Source organism: Mytilus californianus, unplaced genomic scaffold, assembly GCF_021869535.1.
Source record: "Mytilus californianus isolate M0D057914Y unplaced genomic scaffold, xbMytCali1.0.p SCAF_1, whole genome shotgun sequence".
Classification (NCBI taxonomy): domain Eukaryota; kingdom Metazoa; phylum Mollusca; class Bivalvia; order Mytilida; family Mytilidae; genus Mytilus; species Mytilus californianus.
The window spans coordinates 62,399,258-62,426,575 of NW_026262581.1; the positions used below are offsets into that span (position 1 = coordinate 62,399,258).

A 27,318-nucleotide genomic window follows, 5' to 3' on the forward strand; every position below is an offset into this window, starting at 1 on the left:
CGAGAAATTCCCGCACCCGGAGGCGTCCTTCAGCTGGCCCCTAAACAAATATATATACTAGTTCAGTGATAATGAACGCCATACTAAACTCCAAATTGTACACAAGAAACTAAAATTAAAAATAATACAAGACTGACAAAGGCTAGAGGCTCCTGACTTGGGACAGGCGCAAAAATGCGGCGGGGTAAACATGTTTATGAAATCTCAACCCTCCCCCTATACCTCTAGCCAATGTAGAAAAGTAAACGCATAACAATACGCACATTAAAATTTATTTCAAGAGAAGTCCGAGTCTGATGTCAGAAGATGTAACCAAAGAAAATAAACAAAATGACAATAATACATAAATAACAACAGACTACTAGCAGTTAACTGACATGCCAGCTCCAGACTTCAATTAAACTGATTGAAAGATTATGTCTTCATCATATGAATATCAGGCACAATCCTTCCCGTTAGGGGTTTAGTATCATACCATCATAACATATATGAGAAGAACATAACCCGTGTCATGCCAACAACTGGTTTTTAAATAAATGTGTTTAGTGCCGATGCAAAGAACCTATAAGTGAATCAATATTAACGCCAAAATATGCAATCTTTAATGACCTGACAACAGTATCGTAACTATATCCCTTCTTCATAAGTCTATTTAAAGGTTTTGTTAGCTTCAGAGGTGAATACTGACATTTTTGTGCTTTATAAAGAATATTTCCATAAAAAATTGGATGTGAAATACCTGAACGTATAAGAAGTCTGCATGTTGAGCTATATTTACGAATGATGTCTTTATACCGATGATAAAATTTAGTAAATGTTTTGACTAATTTGTGATATCGAAAACCCTGGTGTAATAATATTTCAGTAATACATAAATTTCTCTCGTTAAAATCTAAAACATTGTTACATACACGAGCGAATCGTACAAGTTGCGATATATAAACACCGTAAGATGGTGACAAGGGAACGTCACCATCTAAAAATGGATAATTAACGATAGGAAATGAAAAATCATCTCTTTTATCATATATTTTAGTATTAAGCTTTCCGTTAATGATATAGATATCAAGATCGAGGAAAGGGCAGTGGTCATTGTTAGTATTAGCTTTATTTAAAGTAAGTTCAACAGGATAAATTTCTTTAGTATACATACTGAAGTCGTCATTATTGAGAGCCAAAATATCATCCAAATATCTAAAAGTATTATTAAATTTGTGTATCAGATGTTGTTTCGATGGGTCTTTGCTGATTTTTGTCATAAATTGTAACTCATAGCAATACAAAAAAAGGTCTGCAATAAGTGGTGCACAGTTAGTCCCCATTGGAATTCCGATAACCTGACGATATACGGAATCTCCAAAGCGAACAAAAATGTTATCTAGTAAAAATTCAAGGGCATATATAGTATCAAAGCATGTCCAATTGACATAGTTTTTTTGTTTATTGCTACTAAAAAATGACCTAAAAGAGTTTGAACATATATATTCACATTCTGACTTTTTAAATGCCCATTTAATTAGGTGTTTGAATTTTATCTTAATGAGAATATGAGGCAATGTGGTATATAGGGTAGAAAAATCAAAACTTTGAACAGATTCAAAATCACCAATATATGCATGCAATTTATCAAGTACTTCCAACGAGTTCTTGACACTCCAAAAGTAATTAATTCCACTATTTTCGAAGGCCTTATTAATTTTAGTTTCCTGTGTATAATTTGGAGTTTAGTATGACGTCCATTATCACTGAACTAGTATACATTTTTGTTTAGGGGCCAGCTGAAGGACGCCTCCGGGTGCGGGAGTTTCTCGCTGCATTGAAGACCCATTGGTGGCCTTCGGCTGTTGTCTGCTCTATGGTCGGGTTGTTGTCTCTGTGACACATTCCCCATTTCCATTCTCAATTATATATATATATATATATATATATATATATATATATATATATATATATATATATACAAGTCTAAATTGAAAACAACGTTCAAACCTATGATTGCGTTGGATAAAAACCGCAATTTTTATACGTGTGCATGCAAAAAAAATTTCTAGTTAGAGGGGTCTAAATACAGCACAAACAACATTTTCCAAAAGACCAAAAAAGTGAAAAAGTATATTTTAACAAAACGCATTTGACTAACAGGTCGAACAACAAATGTTCTTAAACCCTGCTGACTGCCATTGGCGATTGCCAAATAAACGGATCACCGATGTAATTAATGGATCTTAATTATAAATTTAATACTAAACAGAAAACAATAAACGTGCGGAAAAGATGGTATACCGCAAACAAAAGGTGCAAAGGTTTTTGTACACCATATCCGGATTTCGACAATTAATGTCTCTTCAGTGATGTTAGGAATAGAAACGGTATTTGGAAAGCCATACAATTTACCTCAAATTAGGATAGACTCTTGAATTTTGAGGAATCAAAATAGGATGAACGGATCATATAAACCCGAAGGCAAATATAATACAAGCCCAAACGAAAAAATATAAACAAGTCTAAATTGAAAACAACGTTCAAACCTATGATTATCCGGATTTCGACAATTAATGTCTCTTCAGTGATGTTAGGAATCGAAACGGTATTTGGAAAGCCATACAATTTACCTCAATTTAGGATAGACTCTTGAATTTTGAGGAGTCAAAATAGGATGAACGGATCATATAAACCCGAACGAAAATATAATACAAGCCCAAACGAAAAAATATAAACAAGTCTAAATTGAAAACAAACCGTTTTTAATTTATAATTAAGATCCATTAATTACATCGGTGATCCGTTTATTTGGCAATCGCCAATGGCAGTCAGCAGGGTTTAAGAACATTTGTTGTTCGACCTGCTAGTCAAATGCGTTTTGTTAAAATATACTTTTTCACTTTTTTGGTCTTTTGGAAAATGTTGTTTGTGCTGTATATATATATATATATATATATATATTATATATATATATATATATGTCGTGTACATGTTATTATTTTGTAAAGTTAATACTTGTACTAATACAATTGTACAAGTAATTACTTGTACAATTTTTATCAAGTTGAGAAAAAGATAATAAAATTAACTTGTACAAATCGTTATTCTACCTTGGCCTATTTGATGTTCACAACAAATCAGTACATTTCCCTGGTAGATCTAATGAACCTGTCAGTGATATTTACTACTCATGCAAAGCCTAAAAAATCCAAACATTTTGACAGTGGTGATAATGGTGGGACGGTAGTATTTCCTGGCCCATAGGGATAATGGTAGCCTTTTTAGAATTTTCACCACTTTCTAACACTGCCCAGAATTCTACATACACAGTTAACTGAAGTACTTTCATCTTTTTTATTCAGAAATTAATGTGAATATGTAGTATTATGATGACCGTTTACTTTTTTTGCTATTTTTAGAAGCCTAAACCACTAGTGCTTTAATGTATTTTATCATGCAGTGAATACAAAATTTCAAAAAAATTCTCAAAAATTCATTTTCAAATTTTTCTACACTTCATTCATCCCTCAGTTTCGGATAGTATGTTCAGTCATAGATGTATAAACCCATGAGATGTATAAACCCATGGGTTTATACATCTATGGTTCAGTAGATACAGCATTTTTTGTCCAATCACACTGTTCAGATATTGACTTATAAGCACACAAAAGAGCAACCTAAATTCCGGAATGTAAATACTACCGTGCCACCTTAATGATACCTTCTTTACCTGAATTTATCTTTATTTATCTGGATAATATTTTTAAGTTTGATTTTATGTCCGTAATGTTATCCTTTTGTTGTAGCATGTATCTTTTTTGTCGTTTTTTTTTCAATTCTGTTATTTCTTCCAATCAGATAAATATTTGTGACATCATGCATGCAGTTACCATAGTGAAGCGTCCTTTATAAATGGGTCACAAACCGAAATTATACTGACTGCGTCAGAAAAAAGACAGGAAAACAAACACAATATCAATTTCAAAAATACATATGCTGAATGATGTCTTCTATGCATAAATAAACCAACAAATAAATAAAAAAAAAAAAGTAACAGAAAAAAATAACCCAACAAATAACAAAACCAAATAAGAAACCCAAAGAAAGGAGTTTTTGAATAAAACATATGAGAAAAAAAAAACAGAAGGAAGAAACAAATATAACTCAAAGATAGTGAGTTGTACAAGTTATTATCTTTTTCTCATCAAAAATTGTACAAGTAATTACTTGTACAAAATAATTACTTGTACAATTATATTTGTACAAAAAATAACTTTTACAAAATAATAACATGTACACGACATATACATTTCCAGCAAATAAAATAAAAAATAATAATAACTGCAGATAATATCAAGTGAGAGGACGTCTGCTATATATCTCTATATTATTTGAACATATAATAGCATGTACGCCTCTATATCAATATTTAGGTTTATTTTGGACGAATGTCATGGAAAATATTGTATGTTGTAAAGGATTATATTTGTTACATATATGCTCCCCTTGGCACCTAATTTGGAAAGATAAAATATCTTTATCCATCTTTAAAAATAAACCCTGCTTTTCTGGAAATCTTAAATAAGTGTATTAGGGAGCGCATTGGTCCTACATCTTTAATGGAAAATCATGGACAAATAAATTTGGCTCGAAATGGTCTAAATATATTTCTCCTTCACCAAAAAGATTATTTCTGAGTATTTGTTTGTTAGTTTAAGTAAACAATGACATCAAAAGCACTGTTCTTTTGTCATAGTAGGGCTACTTTCAATATAAAAAATACTTTCTCAGGCTGACTTTGTGTGTTTGGGTTAAAAATACATATTTAGCAAAATTCGAACAGCACCGGAATAGTCCGAGTTTGTATTCCCGATGATCCGATATTCCAGGTCTTACGATTTTTTAAATTTGATTTCCTTTAAAGAGTGTTACTGCTTACAAGGGAGCTATTTAACGTGGGATTTAAATGATAAAGTTGAAATCATCTCTTCGACAGTTTTACAGGTGCTATTTTAACCTACTAGTATTCGTATTTGTTTATGTCTCCGTGTCTCCGTGTCTCCTTTGTCATTTAATATTTTCATTTGCAATGTTTGTCCCGTGCAATTTCCAAAATTTGATATGCAACCATGCAGTTTGGACGTTTTGCATGTAAAATAATGAGATTTGGAATGGTTGTCAATGAGACGCCGCAATGAGACAAGTATTCGACAGAGTCCAATTGCCTGATTTGTGACAAAACATTAATTTCGTGTCTGTTTAAGTCAAAACTTGGAAAGAAACAAGAAACACATATTTTTGGGGGAAATGTTAAACCATGGACAAAGAATGTTTTATCTGCCAATTAAAACTACGATTTTAAAACGCTTCCAGAGTCACTCAGTCCTGGGCTTATTGGATGAAAAAGATCCCCTATGAACGAAATGATATCACATTTAACTATCTTCTTTCATTTATTTTTTTTTTCTTTACTTTAATTTGTTTTTTTTTAAGTATTAGTTATCAACATTTTTTTTTTCTTACATGGCAATTCGATTATTGTACCTTCATTTACAAATAACCTGAAACGATCGATTACAAAAACATACTTATGGAAATAGAACTTAAGAGTAAATTCACAACACATAACAGGGCTGTTGGACGGTATCCTTGCAGGGGATATATAATTCAACATTTACAATGATACAATTTTATATAATAAAGGGTAACATGACTTAGATCAGTAAAACACGGAAATGTGTTTCTTTCACGCTATCAAATTATTACCCGACAATCTTGTTTGTTTGTTTGTCATTTATGTAACGGCCATATATGTAACGAACATGTATAGCCAGGGGAAATCTTGTAAACACGGACCTTCTCTGTGTACTATTTTTTTTACAATTATGCTATATCTAAAATTATGTTTTCCAATTTACAAAATATGAAATATAACAATTATATAAAACCTATCTTAGTTTATAGTAAAAACTATATGCACGCTTACAACTGACGAAATTGCAACAGATAAAGAAAACAATAAAAAGTAATAGATAAGTGACTTACAATGCAATATAGTATAAATTATAACAAGTATATGTATAAATTCTTGGTTATGATAAATTTGTAGCACGAATTCAAAATTCATATAATCGTTGGTAAGAAAAACAACAATAGCAAAATAAGATAAAATCAATAAAATGTCCCGCTCATTAAATGAATAATTGTCTGGAATAAGAAAGATATATATGACTTGTTTTCAATTTTTCTATGATTAATCTTTTTCTTCTTTTGATTTGTAATAATGCATGCAGTGACATTTGAACTGTTGTATGTTTTGGAAGTATTCTCAATGAATCATGACGATAGATCATCATCTGCCCTGCATGTGAATGTCATTTTCTACCCGTATTAGTAGTACGGGAAGTTACGTTTGTCAGGATATTGTTCACCCTTGTTTACTTCCTAAACATGACACTTTTTGATTGATAGCACTAAATTTAAGCTATTTCATTGGAAGGTAGACGGAAAATCGCGTCATTTGGTTGGACAAAAATCGAATCATTCACGTCAATTGAGAATTCACTTTCAGAAATTTCTGACGTTTCAAGTATATTTAAATAGGAGCTCGGACATACAGTAGTGTAAAAAACAATTTAATGAACTAACAAACAACAAAAATGAAAAGCAAAATTATATTTGTGTTCGCTTTAAGTATTGGATTAACCATAGCGCAAGGACAGAACTTTGGACAAGGCCAACAGTTTCCACAGGCAGGCGCCGGACAGTTTCAACAAGGAGCTGGTGCCAATCAATTTCCACAAGCAGGTGGTGGAGCACAGTTTCAACAGGGAGCTGCAGGACAATTTCCACAAGCAGGTGCAGGCCAGTTTCAACAGGGGGCTGCAGCCCAATTCCCACAACAAGGTGGAGGTCAGTTTCCGCAAGCAGGCGCAGGTCAATTTCAACAGGGTGCAGGTGGACAATTTCCGCAAGCTGGAGCAGGACAGTTTCAAGGGCAAGCCGGTGCTGGACAATTTGCAGGACAGGGAGCTGGTGGACAGTTTCCAGGGCAAGCCGGAGCTGGACAATTTGCAGGACAGGGAGCTGGCGGCCAGTTTCCAGGCCAACCAGGCGCTGCACAGTTTCCAGGACAAGCAGGTGGGGGACAATTTCCCGGACAGGCAGCAGCCGGACAGTTTAACAATGTTGGGGGTTTCGGTAACCCATTTGGCGGAGTGGGAAACTTTTTAGGTGGCAATGATGGAACATTTGGTGGTAATGGACAGCCTGGATTACCTGGACAAGCCACTGCACCGGGCCAACGTAAGTTCTACTATTACAACCATTCAGCAAAACCTTGTTAATAAACGCATCTTGCTAATGTTGTCTCGGTGAAATCCACTGTAACTTTTTGTTACTAGTATCTTTTGTAGTTCATCGATAAATTGAAAAAATGGATCAAAAACTAAAATAGCAGGGTTGCACGAAAACTTCCTAAACAAAGAAGAACGGTCTATACTTAACATTTTAGATATATGTAAACATGAAATGTAACAAAGGAAAGGGTGGGGGGCAATTTTATCAGATGTGCAAACAATGATCTGGGTTGAAAGCTACAGGAGGAGAAAGTTACACTTGGAAACTGATGCCGTCTTTTGAAAATTTTGTTGAAAAAATAACTAAGTTCTGAAGTCTGAAAAAATGGGAAAAAAGCTCAACAATTCTTTATGATGTGTACAATCTGTACTTGAAATTTCAAGGAACTGAATTGAAAACTGTAGGAGACCGATTCGGAATTGTAAACTGCAGGAGGAGTTGATTACACAAAATTGATATCAACTTTTGATATGAACATTTTACTATACAGTCCGACAAAACATGATATTACTCGGCCAAACATCCCGTTATTCAAGTCTTCGGAGACATATAATTTTCAAATAAAATTTAGTTTATTTTAATTCCATTCTACAAAATATGAATGAAATTTTATCATTTCTATTCACAGAACCAGGTGCGGGAAGACAGTTTTTCATGAATTTATCACAGAATCCAAACAATTACAGATATGCCACTTGTTATTTCAACAGTTCTACTAGCAACATCAAAGGAAGAGCGGATTTCCGACAATTTGTAAGTATGAAGCACCATGAACTTCTCTGTCCTTTGCCTCTGTTATATCCATGTTATTTTTATCCGTTTTCTTGTAGTGGTTTAAAATTTAAAGAGAAATAAAAACTTCAGTAAAAATACGTACGAAATCATAAAAAGTGTTAATATTATTTAATTTTTTGCGACATTTTCATAGTATTGAAGTGTCATCGCCGTCCTTTGGAAGACATCTGGTTACTTTTTCGATAGCTTTTGTTTGATTTTGTTCAAATTTTGCCATAACTGATCTTTGGTCAGAAAGAAAGTTTGGAATTGATTTTGATAATCCTGGTCTCGCCGATTATCAAACATGAAGTCCAACGAGGTAGAACAGCTCATTCTTTGACTTTCCAGTAGATTTATTGTATATGTCTCCGTCTCCGAGTTATTTTTAATGTGAATTGTTTAATTTTTCAGGATAAGATAGTAATAACAATTATAATACTTTGTTTCCAAAAGTAATACAACATAAGAACCAAAGCTATAAATTCCATTCTTTATATAACAAGTTCGATTTTGAATCCTTTTTTGCACGAAATTAACAGTAATAAAATTGAGATGCATATTTTTAGTTATATGGAAACCCAGCAGTAGATATTAGGATACAAGTTGTTGGTCTACCCCTGTCTCCAGTCGATACTCAGAGAGGAGTACACATCCACGAGTATGGCGACAATGGTGATAGTTGTTCCAGGGTTGGACCACATTATAACCCAACACAAACAAGACATGGTGGAAGAAATAGTTTCGCATTGTAAGTTTGCAAACTTTAAAACACATAAGATAATGGCAACCTGTTCGGAATTCTGAATTGAGAACTCTATAGTTTAACAAGAAACATTTTTATAAACAGATTGTGGAATTATTTAATTTAGTGAGCAACAAATAACTACACGATTCCTCTAAAAAAAAAATAGAATACGAAAAATAACGTAAATTAAATCCATACCCACATTTTGGATTATACACTGAGTTATTGTAAAATTTCTTAACTTTAATCTTTTTATTTGACAGTTTGAGACATGTTGGTGATTTAGGGAACATGTTACAGTCCAAAGAAGGTGTATCATCAACACAGTTCAGAGACAGTGTTATCTCCTTAGCTGGTAGGAACAGTGTCATTGGAAGATCACTAGTTGTAAGTGCTTCATTTTCAGCAACTATATCAGTTTATTACTTCTCAATTAAAACCGAATCGGTTAAAGCAATCATTACAATTTAACACAGCTTTAGAAGTAGTTTGTAGTCAACATAATTTTGTATTATTGATAGAGATCAGTTACGTTAGTTGCTGTGTAGATGTTAGCTAGAGCTGAAAACATCAACAATAGTTTTTGGAGGCAATTTAATTTGTCAGTGTCTTAACCTTTTACCATTAAACAAACACAATTAGTTGGGTTGAATCATGATTAAAAAGGATATTTATATGTATATTTTTGTATACGTTTTTAGAAAAAGACTTAAATTTATTGAAGATGCCTGTAGGTTAGGACTACATAAAAAAATCAACCAAAAGATTAATTTGAATGTTACATTGAAATTATTTGATTTATTTAATAAATGTTGGCAGTCATACATCAAAAATATAGATCGAATATTACGTTTTGTCACATTAAAAAAACGGCAACTTTTCCTGTGTTTACTAGGTAATTAGTATTGTGTTTGTTTCTTGTTCCACAGTTACAGTAAAATGAAAGTAATCAAATTGACCATCAAATATATATTTGTTTATAATGCTTTACAGATCAAACTTGAACGGGACGATGAAGGAACAGGTACTAACAGTGCCAGTCAGATGAATGGTAACGCAAGAACTCCTCTGGCTTGCTGTACTGTTGGTAGAGCTAGTAATTCTAACTGGGCCAAACCTTACTCTGAACAAGATCTAGCAGCTTTGTCTGGAGGTGTGTTTGTTCCTAGTAATACTAACACAGCTCCAACACAACCAGCTCAAGGTAGGTACTATAGTCTCAGACTTAATTTGGGCCAATGCTTTTATTAACTAATTACATATATTTTAAATGTCTTTGTGATATCTTTATAATTCTAGTTAAGGTGTAAACACTCCACCTTTTTTGCACTTTAATTTTTACTTGTAAATGTATCAATTATTTTGAGTTGAATTTTATAATTTTGGCAGTTTTACTTAATTAACTTACAATCAAATTATTTGTAAAGATTAATATAGTATTTTTTCCCCTCATAAGATAAATATATTCAAAGTAAGGTGACTGTTCTTTGGTTGATTTGAAAATATGAAAGAATTATTGTAAATTCATAAAATAAAAAACAAGTTTAAAATTCTATCATGAAACCATATTGAATATTCACAAAACACTTTTTCATTTAAACTTTGATTTTATTTTAGGAAATAATGGACTAACATTTGGAGCTAACACCAATACTGTTAACCAACCAACAAATACTGGTTTCAATCAACCAGCCAACACAGGATTCAACCAACCAACAAATACAGGTTTCAATCAACCAGCCAATACAGGTTTCAATCAACCAGCCAACACAGGATTTAACCAACCAGCCAACACAGGATTTAACCAACCAACAAATACAGGATTTAATCAACCAGCCAATGTAGGATTCAATCAACCAGCAAATACAGGTTTCAACCAGCCAGCAAATACAGGTTTCAACCAACCAGCTAATACAGGATTTAATCAACCAGCTACAAATAATGCAGCTCAGCCATTACCACAACCACAACCACAGCCACAGCCACCAACTAATGCAGGCGGTGGTGGAAATCCATTCTTAAGTTTCGGAGGTGGTGGTGGTGGTGGTGGCGGAGCAGCCCAACCAGGATCATTTAGTTTCCTTGGTAATGGCGGTAAAAGGAAATAAATTGTGATTGCTGACACCAAGTGTAAAACAATGCATCTCTCAGTGCTTTATATGTATGGGTATGACCCTATAGTTAATATAAGATGATATCACTAAAAGCCATCACAGGTTTGACACAAAGAGGCTTTTTATCTCATTAACTAAAGACTTATTTATGTTTGTACTATTATTGTGTATATTTTGTTAAATACTATTTGTAATAAAATGCTAAAAAAACCTTGCTCATTCTTTCTCTCCTCTATTCAAGGATTTTTCCTGATCTTTAATTCTCCCCTATACAAACAATGCCATAGAACATGAATATCTGCAATTCTAATTACTATTCAGGAACTCATGCATTACTGATTAAGAATATTTAATGTTTCAGAGTTTAGTGTGAGGTCCATTAGCTGAACTAGTATACATATTGTTTAGGGGCCAGCTGAAGCCTGCCTCCTGGTGCGTGATTTTCTCTCTGTTTTGAAATTCATTGGTGGCCTTGGGCCGTTTTCTGCTCTTTAGTCAGTTTGTTGTCTCTTTGACGTATTCTCCATTTCCATTCTCAATTTTATCAATTATAAAAACTTAACATTGACAGATGGACCATAAAAATGAGGTTAAGGTAAGAAGAAACCTGCCAGTCGGACATGTAGACCTTGCAATCATTCCATACACCTAAAACATTTGACCTATTGCTTGTAGAATCTGAAATAACCACTTGAAAACTTAACCTTGAACACTGATCCATTAAAAGAAGCTGAAAACAGGTGAACCCTGTCTGACAGACATGTAGACCATGCAAGGATCACATATAAGAAAATATAATCATCCTTTTACTCATAAGTGAGAAATTCAGATGACCAAAAAAGATAGCTTATCTGAGCAGTCCATGAACCATGAAAAAAGACAAGTGACAAATGGAAACCTCATTTGCATCCCTAAGTCTCAAAATCTACAACTTTCTTCACAGGCAAGACCATAAAACCAACTTCATTGAAATTATGAGGTATTTGCAGATGTTTAAAACTACCTTTTAAACATTTGTACAGTTGGCAGAAGCCATGGTTATCAGGGTAATCCATCCACATTGTGTAGTACCTGTCAAACTCTCTCACATACTGGTGGTTCAAAGGCATTTACCATTTTTGCAAATAATAAGTCTAGAAACCCTACCATAACACTATTTGGATGATGTGATCTATAGGGTATGTCAACTAACAATCTGAACTATTCGGCCACAAAGGACCTTACTAACCACTGGGCCACCAAGGATCTTAATTTTGAAGGTAGAAAAAAAATATTATGAACATACATCAATTTTAATACAAAATTCCAGTGCTTGCTTTCTTATTCTGAGTTCTTAATAGAGGGTTGCTACTTTAAAAAAAACCAAGCATTCTGAGAGTATTGCATGGCAATACATAGTATCCTACCAGTTAAAAATTCATTGTACTGGAACAAAATGATAACTTTATCTATTAACTGTCATGGTGTAAACTATATAACAAATATCAAGTCAATATCTTCAAGCATGACGAAAAAAAGTGTTAATAAACTGTTGACATAGAGATGTCTTGCATGTCGGCATAAAATTCAGAAAATGACAATCTGATGGACAGCAACATTGCTTATTAATTCAAGGCGCTAGACCAACTAGTGGGTAGGGCCTGGAAATTTTTGACAAACTGAGATATACAGACAGCAATGTAACTGTATAGAAAATATTGTCTATTGTAAATAGTTCCTTTTAGAATAACTTAAGCATAAAACTTAACATTGAAAATTGTTAATTGATTGAAGTCATTGGACCATTATAGGGCAGGGCCTTAAAACAGTCGTCAAACTGATATGTACTGATAGTAATGCAATTTTATAGAAAATTTCATTGATCTATCGCAAGTAGTTCATATCAAACTAACTTAAGCAGAAAACTAATCATTGAAAATTTCTTATTAATTGATAGTCACTGAACCATGGCCCAGGGGGCAGGACCTTGATATTGGCTTCAAACTGATATGTACCGATAGCAATGCAACTTCACACAAAATATCATTGATCTATCACTAGTAGTTCCTATCAATCTAACTTAAGCAGAAAACTTAACATTTAAAATGGCTAATTAATTCAAAGTCACTGGACCATGGCCTAGGGGGCAGGGCCTCAAAATTGTCGTCAAACTGATATGTACTGATAGTAATGCAACTTCATACAAAATATCATTGATTTATCACAAGTAGTTTCTATCAATCTATCTTAAGCAGAAAACTTAACACTTAAAATTGCTAATTCATTCAGTCATTGGACCATGGCCTAGGGGGCAGGGCCTCAAAATTGTTGTCGAACTGATATGTACTGATAGTAATGCATCTTCATACAAAATAGGAATCTGTTAGTCATAATTACAAAAAACTATATATACAAATGTAAATTAAATGAAACAAAACCAAATATGGTTGGGTTAAAGAATAGAATAAAGAAATACCAATTTCTTGAATATTATATTGCAAAGAAAAATAATAGAGTCCAAGTGTGTGAAAAATTTTGGTCTCCTTTACATGTAATATTTAATCAATTATTGTTTCATATAAGTGAGAGAATAAAATATCTATATATCATGAGCAAATATTTAGCCTTGAGTTTTTTTGTTTTTTGTTTTTTTCTTTAAAATATTTTGTTTTTAAAATGTAAGTCAAGATACATCATGTACATATTGTAGCAAAACAAATGAGTGAAGAGTATTTGTATTGTATGAGAGAAAGTCAGAGAGCGAGAGAATATAATTAAATAAAATTTATATGCAACCTTAAATACTACATGTATAATTATAAAAATCAACTTGTCAGTGATATATATTGTATACTGAATTATTTTTTATATGTAACCCCTTGATACCCTTGTCAGGTGGTAGTGTAGGGATACATGTATGTTAAATCCTGACTATTGAAAAAAAAATAAAAGATAAAAAAAAAATCTTCATACAAAATATCAATGATCTATCACAAGTAGTTCCTATCAAACTAACTTAAGCAGAAAACTTAAAACTTAAAATTGCTAATTCATTGAGTCACTGGACCATGGCCTAGGAGGCAGGGCCTCAAAATTGTCGTCGAACTGATATGTACTGATAGTAATGCATCTTTATACAAAATATCAATGATCTATCGCAAGTAGTTCCTATCAAACTAACTTAAGCAGAAAACTTAACAATTGATGACGCCATCACCAGAAAAGCCATCCCTATGTCTCGCTTTCCGCAACTATCATTGCCGGCGACACACAATTATTTGAGTGAAGGACCATAACCCTAAATAAAATCATCAAACCAGAACAAAATTTGAACTTGATCTGTAACTGTCACTTAACATGATTTAACTATATACCTATTATCAAATCAATATCTTCAAGCATGACCAAAAAAGAGTGCCGAAAACTGATTATTTGAGTGAATTTTCTAAGTCCAAGGATCATAACTCTGGACAAAATCATCAGACCAGAACAAAATTTGAACTTGATCTGTAACTTGTCATGATTAAATCAATATCTTCAATCATGACGAAAAACAGTGCGAAAAACTGATTATTCAAGTGAATTTTTCGAAGTCCAAGGACCATAACTCTGTGTAAAATCATCAGACTGAAACAAAATTCGAACTCGATTTGTAACTTGTCACGAAAAAATTATATACCAAATATCAAATCAATATCTTTAAGCATGAAGAAAAAAAGTGGAAAACTGATTTGCCGGACTGACGGATGGACAGACAGATGGACAGAGTGCAAACCTAAAGTCCCCTTCGACTTCGTCAGTAGGGGACTTATTATTAAATCAAAGGTTCCAAGTGGTAAAGCTGAAGTCATCTCTTTGAAAACTCTTACGAATGTTATCAACAGTTGATTGGCCATTATGGGATATCCGTTTCACAGTTGATGATGGATATGTTCCTCAAACGTAACATCACCAATTGAGACTTATCACAGAACTTGTATTTAAAGAAACACAACTAAAGCCAAATGTGGAGGAGGATCTGCCTACCCTTCAAGAGCACCTGAGATCACCCAGTTTTTGGTGGGATTCCTGTTGCTCGGTCTGTAGTTTTCTATGTTGTGTTTTGTAGAGTGTTGTTTGTCTCTTACTTGTTTACTTTTGCCATGGCAGTCAGTTTGTCTTCTACATATAAGTTTGAATATCCATTTGGTATCTTTCCTCTCTCTTTTCCAAAAAATAAATAAAGGCAATAAACAATTACCCTTCTATGGCCAATTCACTTTGGAATTTAGAATTGAAGATTCTCTGCAAGTTCTGTTAAATACTATTGATTCATTTAGACTGTATATGGACAAACAAATACATCAACAAAGATCAAATCATCATTATGTTTGCTTTAGTTTAAACAAGAGGTTCCAAAGGGAAAATAAAGACAAATGTTAGATTTTTGAAAAGAAAGACACCTTTAAAATTTAATTAAATGAACATAAATAATATAATTTGTTCTTATGATGTGCTGTTATACCACTGTCCCAGGTTAGAGGGAGGGTTGAGTCCCCAAAACATGATTAACCCCACCACATTCTTTAAGTGCCTGTTCCAAGTCAGGAGCCTGTTATTCAGTGGTTGTCGTTGGTTCATGTCTGTCATATATGTTTTTCATAAATTGGTATTGTTATATTATAATAAGGCAGTAATTTTTCTCATTTAAATCATTTGAAATTTTTTATGGCTGACTATATGGTATGGCTTTTTTCATTGTTGACGGTTGTACGGTGACCTACAATTGCTTCTATCCTTCATTTGAACTCTGGTGGATACTAGTTGTCTCATTGGGCATCTAAACACATTTTTTTTTATATAAGTGCAGGGAAAGAAACAACAGAAACAAAGTTTATTCCAAAATACTTTTATTAATAAATAAAGAATAAAAAAGATCAGTAACAAGTCACAGATAAATAAAATGCATATAATTCAATAAAATACATTTCAATAATTGTACAAAAATGGACGGCATGTATCACAGACTTAACAAAAAATAATATCTTATAAATTGGATTTAAATTGATTAAATGTTGGAGTTTTAGTTCTGCTTAGAATTATAAATTGATATCTCTGTAAGATAAATCACAAAATGGCTTCCATTCAGTTATTACCTAGACTCATATCCATAGAAATTCTATATATTATGAGAAGGATATTGAAGTCTTTAGTAAAACATAATCCTATTTTTTACTTTATACTGCAGATGATTGTATCTCAGTTCTTACAAGTTTGGTTTCACTGTTATCATATCAGATCCTTCAACGTCTCACATTTCACTAACATCATCTAACTCTTCCTCTGTCTTCATGAAATCTGGCACTTCTTGTCCTAACCCACTGTTCATATTTGTTTCTACTACAGTTCTCAACATTTCAAGCTGAAAATCATAAACAATTAAATCTAAAAAAATGAAAATCTAAAGGAAGTAAATAAATAAATAAATAAATATGCTCAGTTAACATTATAATATTAAACACATAGAATGTGTGAGCCTTTTAAGGCAAATTCCTTAGTTTTCTCTTTTTTCACCTATAAAAAAAATACCTTTGTTAAATTAAATTCTGTAATTTCGAAATAATTGCATGCATTTATTATTGTGATTTTTAAAGAATGAACAGAAATGTTAGACTAAATTATTGTGGTTTCAGAAAATTCTGCATACAGCTATAAGTATCAGATATCAGAATGAGAGTTCTTATAATTGCCATATTCACCCAGTCACATTATTTGCATGAATAAAAACCTCACAATTATTTCTGCATTTAAAGTAGATTCTTTTTAAAGGTACAAAAGATACTTACATCAGCATGTGCTGGCATAGATCTCATCTGGTAAACAGTTACCTGTCCTTCACTATCTCCTACCAGTATACACTAAAATACACAAATATGTCAGTAGAAAATGTAATTAATATTATGTATGGTATACATTTTCACTTTATGCTTAATCATTTAAAAGATATACTGTGGATTCCTGTGGATTCCTTTAGTTTCCTGTGTACTCATTTTTGTGGATTTAGAAAAAAAAAGTATGTTCATGGATACTTTATTTCATTGGTGTAAAGATGCCTTAGGGCAATCCCTATTTTGTTATATATCAAAATTAGTAGTTGACCTATCCCATGAAATCCACTATAATTAGTACCCAATCGACAATAATGAATCCAATGCATAGTGTACTATTGGAAAAGTTTTCTCAATGAAGCCTAAATTCTTAACAGTAAATTAAAGAAATAATTGCATACAAAAGTCTGACCGTAGACACATGAAAATATATATTTGATGGATAATTTCCTTTTTAAAGTTCATCAAGTAAATTTAATAATATAAGTCCTACAAATATTCATAAATAATATACATCATCACTAACAGATATATAAAATAAATAGATCTATCATCATTCAATCAAATATGTCCTGAAGTAAAATAAAAAAAATGATTTTATATAACAAATAAAACTTACATCTGAATTCCTTGAGAATGTAACTGTAGTCTGTTTAGCACCTGATGTTGGATTACTCTTAATTAAAGGATCTAACCTGCAGATAAAAACACACATAAAAAACACAATAGGTTGATGTACATGACACATAAATCTCATGAAACAACTAAGAAAAAAAACGACTTATCAAAAGAACTTACATTGTTATTTGTCACTATGACAGTTTATTGAATGTCATTAACAACGAACTTAAAAACCTTACTATATAGTCTTGAAAACATTCGAAAACCATCACATTATTTGCATAAGCATTTTATAATGAAATTTTGAGTGAATACCATATCTTCTTAAACAATCATATATAAAAAATTTCAAGTTTGCAGTAAAGGGTACATAGAAATCGTATAGGAATATAAATGAATAAATATCTGCACAATTATTTGATGACATATATCAGAATCAATTATATTTTAATTTCATGTTTTGTTTTGTTTGATACTGTTTGATTAGATATTGGCAAGTGGAGATAACTCTGCTAATCCAGCATAACATTACTAAGTGGAGACAACTCATGTAATTTTCTATCAAATTTTCAATAAAGAGCTGCGCCATGACCGCATGATATGCCCGTTGCTTTTTCAAAGAATAAAGTTCCAAAACTCCTCAATGTCATTTCAGAAATTTATAAAAAAAGACTTAAGGGAGGTTATTTTAATAGATATAAACCAGTCACCAAAGTTTCATGAAAACTAGTCAAAGCACTTTTGAGTAAATGTCTGAAAACTGGAAAATCCCCCTTTTTTCATGAATAAAACCCAATTACTCGGAAACGTTACATTTAAAATTTATAAAAATCGAAAGGGAGCTCTAGTCAATAGATATAAACAATTCACAAAAGTTTCATGAAAACTGCTCAAAGCATTTTTGAGTTATTGTCCAAAAACTGGAAAATCCCCCTTTTTTAATGAATGAAACCCCACAACTCAGAAACATAAAATCTAAAATTTATAAAAATCAAAAGGGAGCTCACTTCAATAAATATAAACAATTCACCAAAGTTTCATGCAAATTGGTTAAAGCGTTTTTGAGTTATTGTCCGACAAGTTGAGGACGGACAGACAACGGTATACCATAATACGTCCCATAAACGGGCCTTTAAAAACACTTAAATCTGGAAGCTTATTTCAAATTGTATTCTTCTTAAGGAATTTATCTATACATAACTATATCAACCCTAAAAAAAAACATTAAAAAAATGAAAACTGGTCCAATTCCCCAGTTTTTGGTAAGCATGCTGTCACTAAATTATTTTTACTGTTTAGAAGCCATTAAACTTTAAGTTAATTATTCTCTCACATCCCACTTTCATTGCTTACACAATTGCTTTGCTAGACTTGCATTTTTATTTTTTTCAAATTGAGAAGGAACTAGAGTGAATGCTATCAATCTGCATCTAAACAAAAAGCAAAAATATTTATTTTTCAATCTGAACAGAATACTCACGTGCTCATGTTCAAATCCCAGACTTCAACAGAATTCTCAGTAACACATGCAAACACAGTAGCTGACTTAGGTGACCATGCAACATCATACACTGGTTTCTGTATGAAATATAAAGTGATTATATAAAATAGCAGAATATCACGTTTTACATAAGCATTTTGAAACTTATATCAAACCAACTTAATATCGGCAAACATTGCCTCACTCCAAGAAGCATGAAGAACAAATGACCATAACACATATAACAAAAAAGAGAAGTCACTTGGATCAAACAAGAAATAGTACATGTGACAAAAGTACCTAATAAGTCATGGCTTAGATCGAAAGAATTTTGACAATTTAATCTAATAACAAAGACACAGAATAAATACTACACAACATCTGACAAAGGAAAATAACTTTTTTTAATCTATTAAAAAATTTCATAAATGCATCTTTTGTACTATAATTCATCGTACAATGAAGCTAATTATGAATTTACAACAGATTCACAGTAAAAAAAAACTAAAAACTTCACAAACTTGAGCAATGTATCTCCCTTTAAATATGATATACTTCTAAATAACTATTGTCAAATTATCAATTAGAAAAAAATATATCATCATTGTATAATTTACATATTTGGAAATCAGATACTAAAGGTAGCTTTATGACAATTTACAGGTGCCATATTTAGCAAAACTGGATTCATTTATTTTCGTGAATACCAAGTTTCGTGGATAGTTGATTTTGTGGATCTGCCAAAGTCTGCATATAAGCCTATAGAAAATTTGTACTTCATTGAACATTTACATTCATGGTTCACCCATACCCACGAAAAATGGTATTCCACGAATAATTATGAATCTGCAGTAAGTCATTACTATTTATTAGGAGACTTACTGTTGATGACAAGAAAGTTAATACTGGTGAAAATCTATCCTGATGCCATAATCTTACACTCCAATCAGCACTACAACTAAGGAACACATCTGGATCATTAGGGGACCATTTTACTCTATAAACTGGACCCTGTAAAATAAAACAAATTAACATCACAACCTATTATAAAAAACAACATCACAGAGACATAAAGAAAAAAATCATAATACTAACAGGATTTAAACACTATCAATTTGCATCCGGTAATACGGTGCATACACAATTATAAAATGAATTCAAAGGATCATAAACACTTGTGCATTGCAAAATTTCAAATTGTTTTTTTTAGAAAAAGATGAGATATGTGTCATAGTCAAAACAAAAGCAGGGTTGTGTTATTTTTTTTCCAAATTAAATATTACAATTTGTTTGATAAAAAATACCAATAATGAATACCTATATTTATAGATATTTGAATCCCAAGGAATGGCAAGTTAAGCTTTCAGATACATAAACTGACAACACTTCAGACTTCATTCAGTTTGTGAGTTAATCGCCCCAGTTTGAGCAGGGGTATAAAAGTAACATTTTTAAATATTTCACATTTTGTTATAATATAAACTTACTGTGTGACCAACAAAACTGTCCAAGTACTGCTCATTATATGAACAGGAACATTTATGTATATGGCCTTCTTCTGTACCAGCAAGATATCTGAAATAATGGAAATCAATTCTATATAAACTATCAACATACAAAATTGTGTAGATTCACTTTCTCATCTTTTTCAGGAGTCTTTCATTCCACCTCTCCTTTCATGAATATTATTTTGTAGGTTATTTCTCACATACCATATATTGTTCTATTGCTATCTAATTGATGTTAACACTGCATTCAATGTTTTAAAAAAAATCATGCAATAGTTCATGTGTAGTATATTCAAAGTAAGAGAAAACCAAAATATGAAACAAATTATACAGTGATTTTGATACCGCTCGTCATTTTTCGCCATTTAAGAAACAATTTTCAAAATGAAGAAAGTATTTATGATCAATTTCGTCACTTGAAATTTGTAAAAGTAAAAAAATTAAATTGTGCAAAATTTTACCTGGTGACAAGTTTATGACAAGTTAACGACCCCAAGCTAATCAAGGGATACAACAGATGTCATAATTTGTTGTTTCAGGTAATCCGCTTATCCGATGGGTCATTAATGATCATCAAAATTAATATTCTTACATGTATAGAATTGGTCAGTCTGCATTTCGTAATTTCGTATGAAATTGTTCATACCACACGTTGCCATAGTTTCATGATGAAAACGTTATTGACAGAAAAACAAAATTGCAATGAACTTATTCATTTTTATTTTCTTGAATTCCTTTAAAATTTTAAATTTAAGACATATTTTGTCTTTGCCTGCCCTCACTTTTAATATAGAATAACAAAACGGCAGCCATTGACTGAATGTGCTTCTACCGTGTTTAATTATGATCCTCCGAAGAGTAGGAGCACACCTGAATACAAGAAAGATAACTGAATGTTATAATTTTTCCTAGTATTGAAATACCTACTCATGATTGGTCTACATACTTCTAACTTTAGGACTGATAGGTTTAGGAGGTCTTTTGAGTTATGGTGCAAATTAGGGGGTTGGGGAGGGGGCTTGGATTATCATTTTCTGTATTCTTTATTTTTTTATAAAAATTTCTCTATTCTGTATATTTAAGCACCCATTATTATCTCTTTTTCATTTTTTTTTCCCCAATTTTCTCTATTTTTAAATTTTATTATTAAAACATTTTCTCTGCTCTGTAGCATATGCAGACCATAAGCAAATTATAAGGACAGGAACATCGACCAATAGATTCATTATATATGTCCCATTAGACCTTGTTTTGAGACATACAAATCAAAACAAAAACATTTATGTATCTGTTGAAGAAATACAGCTGTTTTTAATCTTAATTGTTATATTTTTATTTGTACATGTTTACTAATGAAATACTGAAAAAGAAAATACTCATGTTTTTGTTCATGTACTAAACTCTATGCAATAACTACTTTAGGTATAGAACCACTAATTCAGGCCCGGTCGGAAAGAACATACAAGAAAGTAGTACATATTTTAAACAAAATAGTTCCTACGCATAGCTGTATCTTTGTCAATAGTGGGAATATTTGGGTAGTTTTAGTATCAAATGAAAGCTTTGGGACTTGGGATCACTGTAGAACCCTAGTTGAAAGTTTTATTTGAATAATAAAGAAGTATATGAAATTTTGATAGGAGGGCTCATTTGGCCTGTTGTTCAGATCAGAAGTTCCTGTTTCTGTACTATCAAACTTCCGGGAACCAGTACGCTCTAATATGCAATTAAAGGTATGTTGATTTTTTCAGCACAAGTCAGCATAAGGTACAGTTTTGACATGAAATAACTGCCACTTGATTTGAACTTAAGACAAAGTAGCCATTTATGCTTGAAATTGCAGAATTTAACATAGAAAGCAATGGGGCTATGAATTAGTGGTTTTATACCTATTACTGACAGGCATGTTAAATTCTATTTTTAGAAATCATACCCTTTACAGTGAACATTGGTCACATTTGTTGTCAGAAATCATGTTACATTATTTTTTTTATGTAACAATTATGTTAGTGTCAAATTACAGCCCTCAAATTGCTACAATAAGGTATTTTAGCCTTTTTTGGTCATTTAGCATGCACACAGTTAAGATTTTACCTGAAATTTAAATTTTTGGATTATCTAACACTGAAACCAATGAAACTTGTATATTATGACTAGTTTATAGTATAAATATTGTTTTTGGTCAAATTATCTAGTGAGTGTTCATGTTTTATTGTGTTTCTTGGTGAGTTATTTATTTCAAGGAAAATTGGTGTATACTTATATAGGAATTCCAAAATCTCACTTGAAATGCATTTTATAACCATTTTAGCAAGTTGTCTATCTTGGAGATACATGAATTGCTCTTGTTGATCCATGTTTATACATAAAAGTATGTTTTTTTACCAAATCACTATCCTTTTCCAACATGTAGAAAAAAGGGGGGATAAAATTATCAATTATATTTTATGTTTGGACCACTGTATTTATATTCAAGGAAGAATCCCTGATAAAAAAAATAAGACATATAGGTAAGAACACTGTTATTTGAGTAGATATTAACAAATCAGAACTGGTAAAAATTGAAAAAGTGTCATATCTGTCACTATTAGTATCCATATGTAGTTTTCTTTGTTTAACGCATATGTTACTACCAGTCCAATTTGAGCTTGAATTCAGTGATATATTGTTTTGACAAAAGCTTTATGTGTTTTTCTATGCTAGAAATAGATCATAGAAGGAAATTAAGTCAAGCAGAAGTCAATATAACAAGTTTGGTGCTGTTATAGGTATAGAACCACTAATTCAGGCCCGGTCGGAAAGAACATACAAGAAAGTAGTACATATTTTAAACAAAATAGTTCCTACGCATAGCTGTATCTTTGTCAATAGTGGGAATATTTGGGTAGTTTTAGTATCAAATGAAAGCTTTGGGACTTGGGATCACTGTAGAACCCTAGTTGAAAGTTTTATTTGAATAATAAAGAAGTATATGAAATTTTGATAGGAGGGCTCATTTGGCCTGTTGTTCAGATCAGAAGTTCCTGTTTCTGTACTATCAAACTTCCGGGAACCAGTACGCTCTAATATGCAATTAAAGGTATGTTGATTTTTTCAGCACAAGTCAGCATAAGGTACAGTTTTGACATGAAATAACTGCCACTTGATTTGAACTTAAGACAAAGTAGCCATTTATGCTTGAAATTGCAGAATTTAACATAGAAAGCAATGGGGCTATGAATTAGTGGTTTTATACCTTTAGTACTACTAGTATCATGTTAAGCTGCTACCCAAGAAAGGTCTATTTTCTTATCACTCAAAAGTGACTAGATCCTTTTAAATCTTAGCTTAAACCAAGGCTTCCAAAAAGGTCATATATTACGGACATTTGTATAATGTCCGGTAAAAGTCCGGCTGGGCAAAGCATGAAACGAACATCTACTTTTTAGTTTTCAAGTCTTTCTTAAGAGACGGTCATTTTAACATAATTCGCGATCTTTATGACCCAACCTTTTGCCTTTAACAGCCACACATTTCCGGTCATAAAAGTGACACGATCATTAAGTACTATCAAAACAACCCCTACTTTAATACCTTCTCATTTTAATCAAGGCTAATTAGTTGTCGAACAGCTGAAATTTACCTGTTCAGGTGACAGGTAAACTATTTTAAACCGGACATTGATCGGTCTATTCAAAGTTATTTTCTTACATTTCAGCGGTTTGCATCTAATTAATTTAGTCAAAAAGATTTAAATTATCAGAAATACGTTTACAAATATGATTTGATGAAAATTAAAAAGGTGAAAATGAAAAATCGTCATAACCACGTTGTTTGAACCAGAGACATGTTTGAACAAGTACACGTGTGCGCATGTGCGCAGGTGTGAAATTTAATTATGCAGCCTAATTTCTTCAAAAAATGCTTAAATTGTCATTGATGCCTTTATCTCACGTTTATTTCGAATATTTTCTTGAAGAAATAACGTAGAAAGAGCTACTTACACTCATTCATGCTTTGCAAACGTACACGGAATTTACGTATCCGTCTCTGGTCCATGTTTTACCATTGTCAAGATAACATCCGGTTTAAAAACGAAAGTAAAGTTTTTGACAACGTTATTTTTCCAAAATAAAGAGTCTAAGGCAGATATAAGTATGCTGATGTTGCACACTTCGAATGATGCACTGCCAATTTAACATATTACGTCAGAACTTCGAATTTGAATCAAAGAAAGTTTAATATCGTTTTTTTTTAATGTCAATCATTGGGATGTCCAACTCGGCAACTGATTACCATCATTGCCTTTTGTTTATTTAGTCTTAAGAGATTAAAATCGGGATAATATATAAAATGTCCGGCTGGCTAAAAATAATTTTGGAAGCCCTGGCTTAAACCCTGCAAAATATACACATGTTAAAACCAAATGACCTACATATTTGTATCTCTCTGTTGGAAATCAAAACTCATTCCTCCAGCATGCCTGGATATGAAAGCTTCTACTTTCTTCTCTTTTTTACTTCCATATTTAGTTGGCATCCTCTTTAATCTCATCATGTCTGTCAAAATATAGTTAATAATGTTTTAATTTTTGTTTCTATTTGTATCTTTTCTTATTCATTGTATCTTTGTTCATGCTAATTTTATGATATCAGTAAATATTTTCCTAAAAAAAAATCATTATCATAATTTGTAAAACAAGAATGTGTCCATATTACATGGATGCTCATTCGCACTATCATTTTCTATGTTCAGTGGACGTTGAAATTGGAGTCAAAACTCTAATTTGGCATTAAAATTAGAAAGATCATATCATAGGAAACATGTGTACTAAGTTTCAAGTTGATTGGACTTCAACTTCATCAAAAACTACCTTGACCAAAAACTTTAACCTGAAGCTGGACAGACGGAAGAACAGACGGTACAACATACGGACGAACAAAAGGACACACAGACCGAAAAAAATAATGCCCCTGAAACCAACAATTGGCTATATCTAGTTTTGACATACATGGGGTGGACCTAGAGCACTCCTCTCTTATATATGAAAAAAAAATACATGAAAAAGATAATACTTTCCTTAACCATGTACCCAAGAACTTTAAAATGATATTTATTTGTTATATCAAAAACTTGCAATTATAATAAACAAAAGATAACTGGAATTAATAAGTTTATGTTTAAATCCTTATTAAAAAGCAGTAATAATCACATTAAAATAGTAAAACCAAAGAATCTCTCCCTTATAATTTATTTTAGAGGACACCCCCCCCCCCCCCCTTTTCACCCCTTAAAAAAAAAAAAATTAAAAAAGATGATAGTGTCCTTGAATATAACTTACCATAACTTTCAAATCCTTTTCTGATTGACCACTGCGTTACTCTACCATCAGTGGATATGGAGATCAACTTCTCTGACACCTCTTCACCAGATCCTCGTTCTTTTTCTATCCACTGAATTTGCCATACTGGTGCAGTATGCTTTCCTGGAGATTGTCTGTTTTGAAAAAAAAAAGTTTTTTTACATGAACATATTCATCATTATAAATTCACAAAGGAAAACACTCAATGTAAACTAAGGATTATCTGTGACCTTCTAATTTTTTTGTGGACAGCTAAACCAATCTTTTTTATTAAAATGCTAAAAATATTCTTTACTAGTGAATTTTAAAACAAAACTCAACATCAATTTATCAAACCATGAAAAATAGTACATTATCAAATTAATAACAGTGTAAAAATGAATTCATAAAACTGATTTTGTTTTGTCCGACACAGAATCATTAGCAATTCAAACAGAAAAAAAAAACCCAGATCCCCATCCTCATTTATCCACTATATAAAGCAAATAAATTGAGAATGTGTCCATGGGACACAGATGATATCCCGGCTTGCATATAACCTAATGAAGGGACATAAATAACTTTAAAAGTGATGCAAACTAAAGTTAGAGAATGGAAACCAATTTTGGGACGTATGTATGGACAAGGGTAACATTTAATGCCCCCTTCCCCTAGCGGTGGATGCATAAAAACAACATACACAGGATTCTTGTAGTCAGTTTGTGAGCAATAAGCTGCAAAATTTTAAGCTACTATAAAGCTGTATACATTTATCAATACTTACAAGCTGTCAATCATTGCTTCGTCCTCTGTACTTTTGACATTATATATAGCTACACCGCCATCATACATTCCGACCTATTATCATAAAAAAGGGAGGTTACAGGTTATTTTTTTATCAAACCTACCACACATTTAAGCAATGACGACACAATTCATTGTGATTGTTGAGTGAAATTTAACTCATTTACAATCATTTTTATGAAGTGCCTTAAATAAATCAACCTTTAGAGAGGTCAATCTATATGCCCCAACCAAGGTCCTGCAGGGACATACATTTAGTATTATTAGTAATAATCGATTTATCCTAACATTTTGATACTCATAAACATATCACATACGATAAAATAAGGTATTAAATTAGAGATGAACCCATGTTCCATGTTAAAAATGTTGGTGTATTTAGCTTTAACTTACAGCTAAAAGTGATGGATGCATCTTTGAGAAATCTACAGTTGTCACACCTTCCTTGCAGGTATATATTCTTTCTGGATACTGGAAAGAAACAATGTATATCATTTTATAATCATTTATACAGTATAAATCTTTAATTTAGCAATAGCATGGAACAATTTAACTGATAATAAGAATGGTTTAGTATTACAGTTTTTGAGAAATTTATGAACTCATAATTATTTTTTAACATCTGCATACAGAAATGTTAAAGGATACTGGCATGTAGAGTTATTTTTTATTTATACAAGCCAACTTTCTCAAAGTTTTTCAATTTTGATCACCTTTCTTGTTTGAAAATATTTCTTTTACAAAATCTAGTACAAAAATGGG

General features: G+C 31.9%; 2 protein-coding genes across 3 annotated transcripts in view; one reads left to right on the forward strand and one right to left on the reverse strand.

Moving 5' to 3' along the window:
- The first annotated feature begins 6,519 nt into the window (after window positions 1–6,519).
- Window positions 6,520–11,192, forward strand: LOC127705620 (uncharacterized). The gene is made up of 6 exons (XM_052209953.1): window positions 6,520–7,287; window positions 7,970–8,094; window positions 8,685–8,866; window positions 9,127–9,250; window positions 9,857–10,067; window positions 10,481–11,192. Exons 1-6 carry the CDS (start codon window positions 6,642–6,644, stop codon window positions 10,969–10,971), a joined length of 1,779 nt encoding a protein of 592 aa, XP_052065913.1. The 5' UTR covers window positions 6,520–6,641; the 3' UTR covers window positions 10,972–11,192.
- Window positions 11,193–15,828: 4,636 nt separating this feature from the next.
- The window catches only part of LOC127705554 (dynein axonemal intermediate chain 4-like), a 47,465-nt gene continuing 35,975 nt past the window's right edge, over window positions 15,829–27,318 (reverse strand). For both annotated transcript variants that reach the window (XM_052209891.1, XM_052209884.1), the window contains 10 exons: window positions 26,950–27,027; window positions 26,537–26,610; window positions 25,753–25,907; window positions 24,847–24,970; window positions 20,412–20,499; window positions 19,807–19,935; window positions 18,925–19,022; window positions 17,443–17,518; window positions 16,782–16,853; window positions 15,829–16,357 (listed from right to left, as the gene is read on the reverse strand). In XM_052209891.1, the coding sequence (XP_052065851.1) occupies window positions 16,247–16,357; window positions 16,782–16,853; window positions 17,443–17,518; window positions 18,925–19,022; window positions 19,807–19,935; window positions 20,412–20,499; window positions 24,847–24,970; window positions 25,753–25,907; window positions 26,537–26,610; window positions 26,950–27,027 (1,005 nt within the window). In that variant the 3' untranslated portion in view covers window positions 15,829–16,246. The remainder of the gene's footprint in view (window positions 16,358–16,781; window positions 16,854–17,442; window positions 17,519–18,924; window positions 19,023–19,806; window positions 19,936–20,411; window positions 20,500–24,846; window positions 24,971–25,752; window positions 25,908–26,536; window positions 26,611–26,949; window positions 27,028–27,318) is intronic.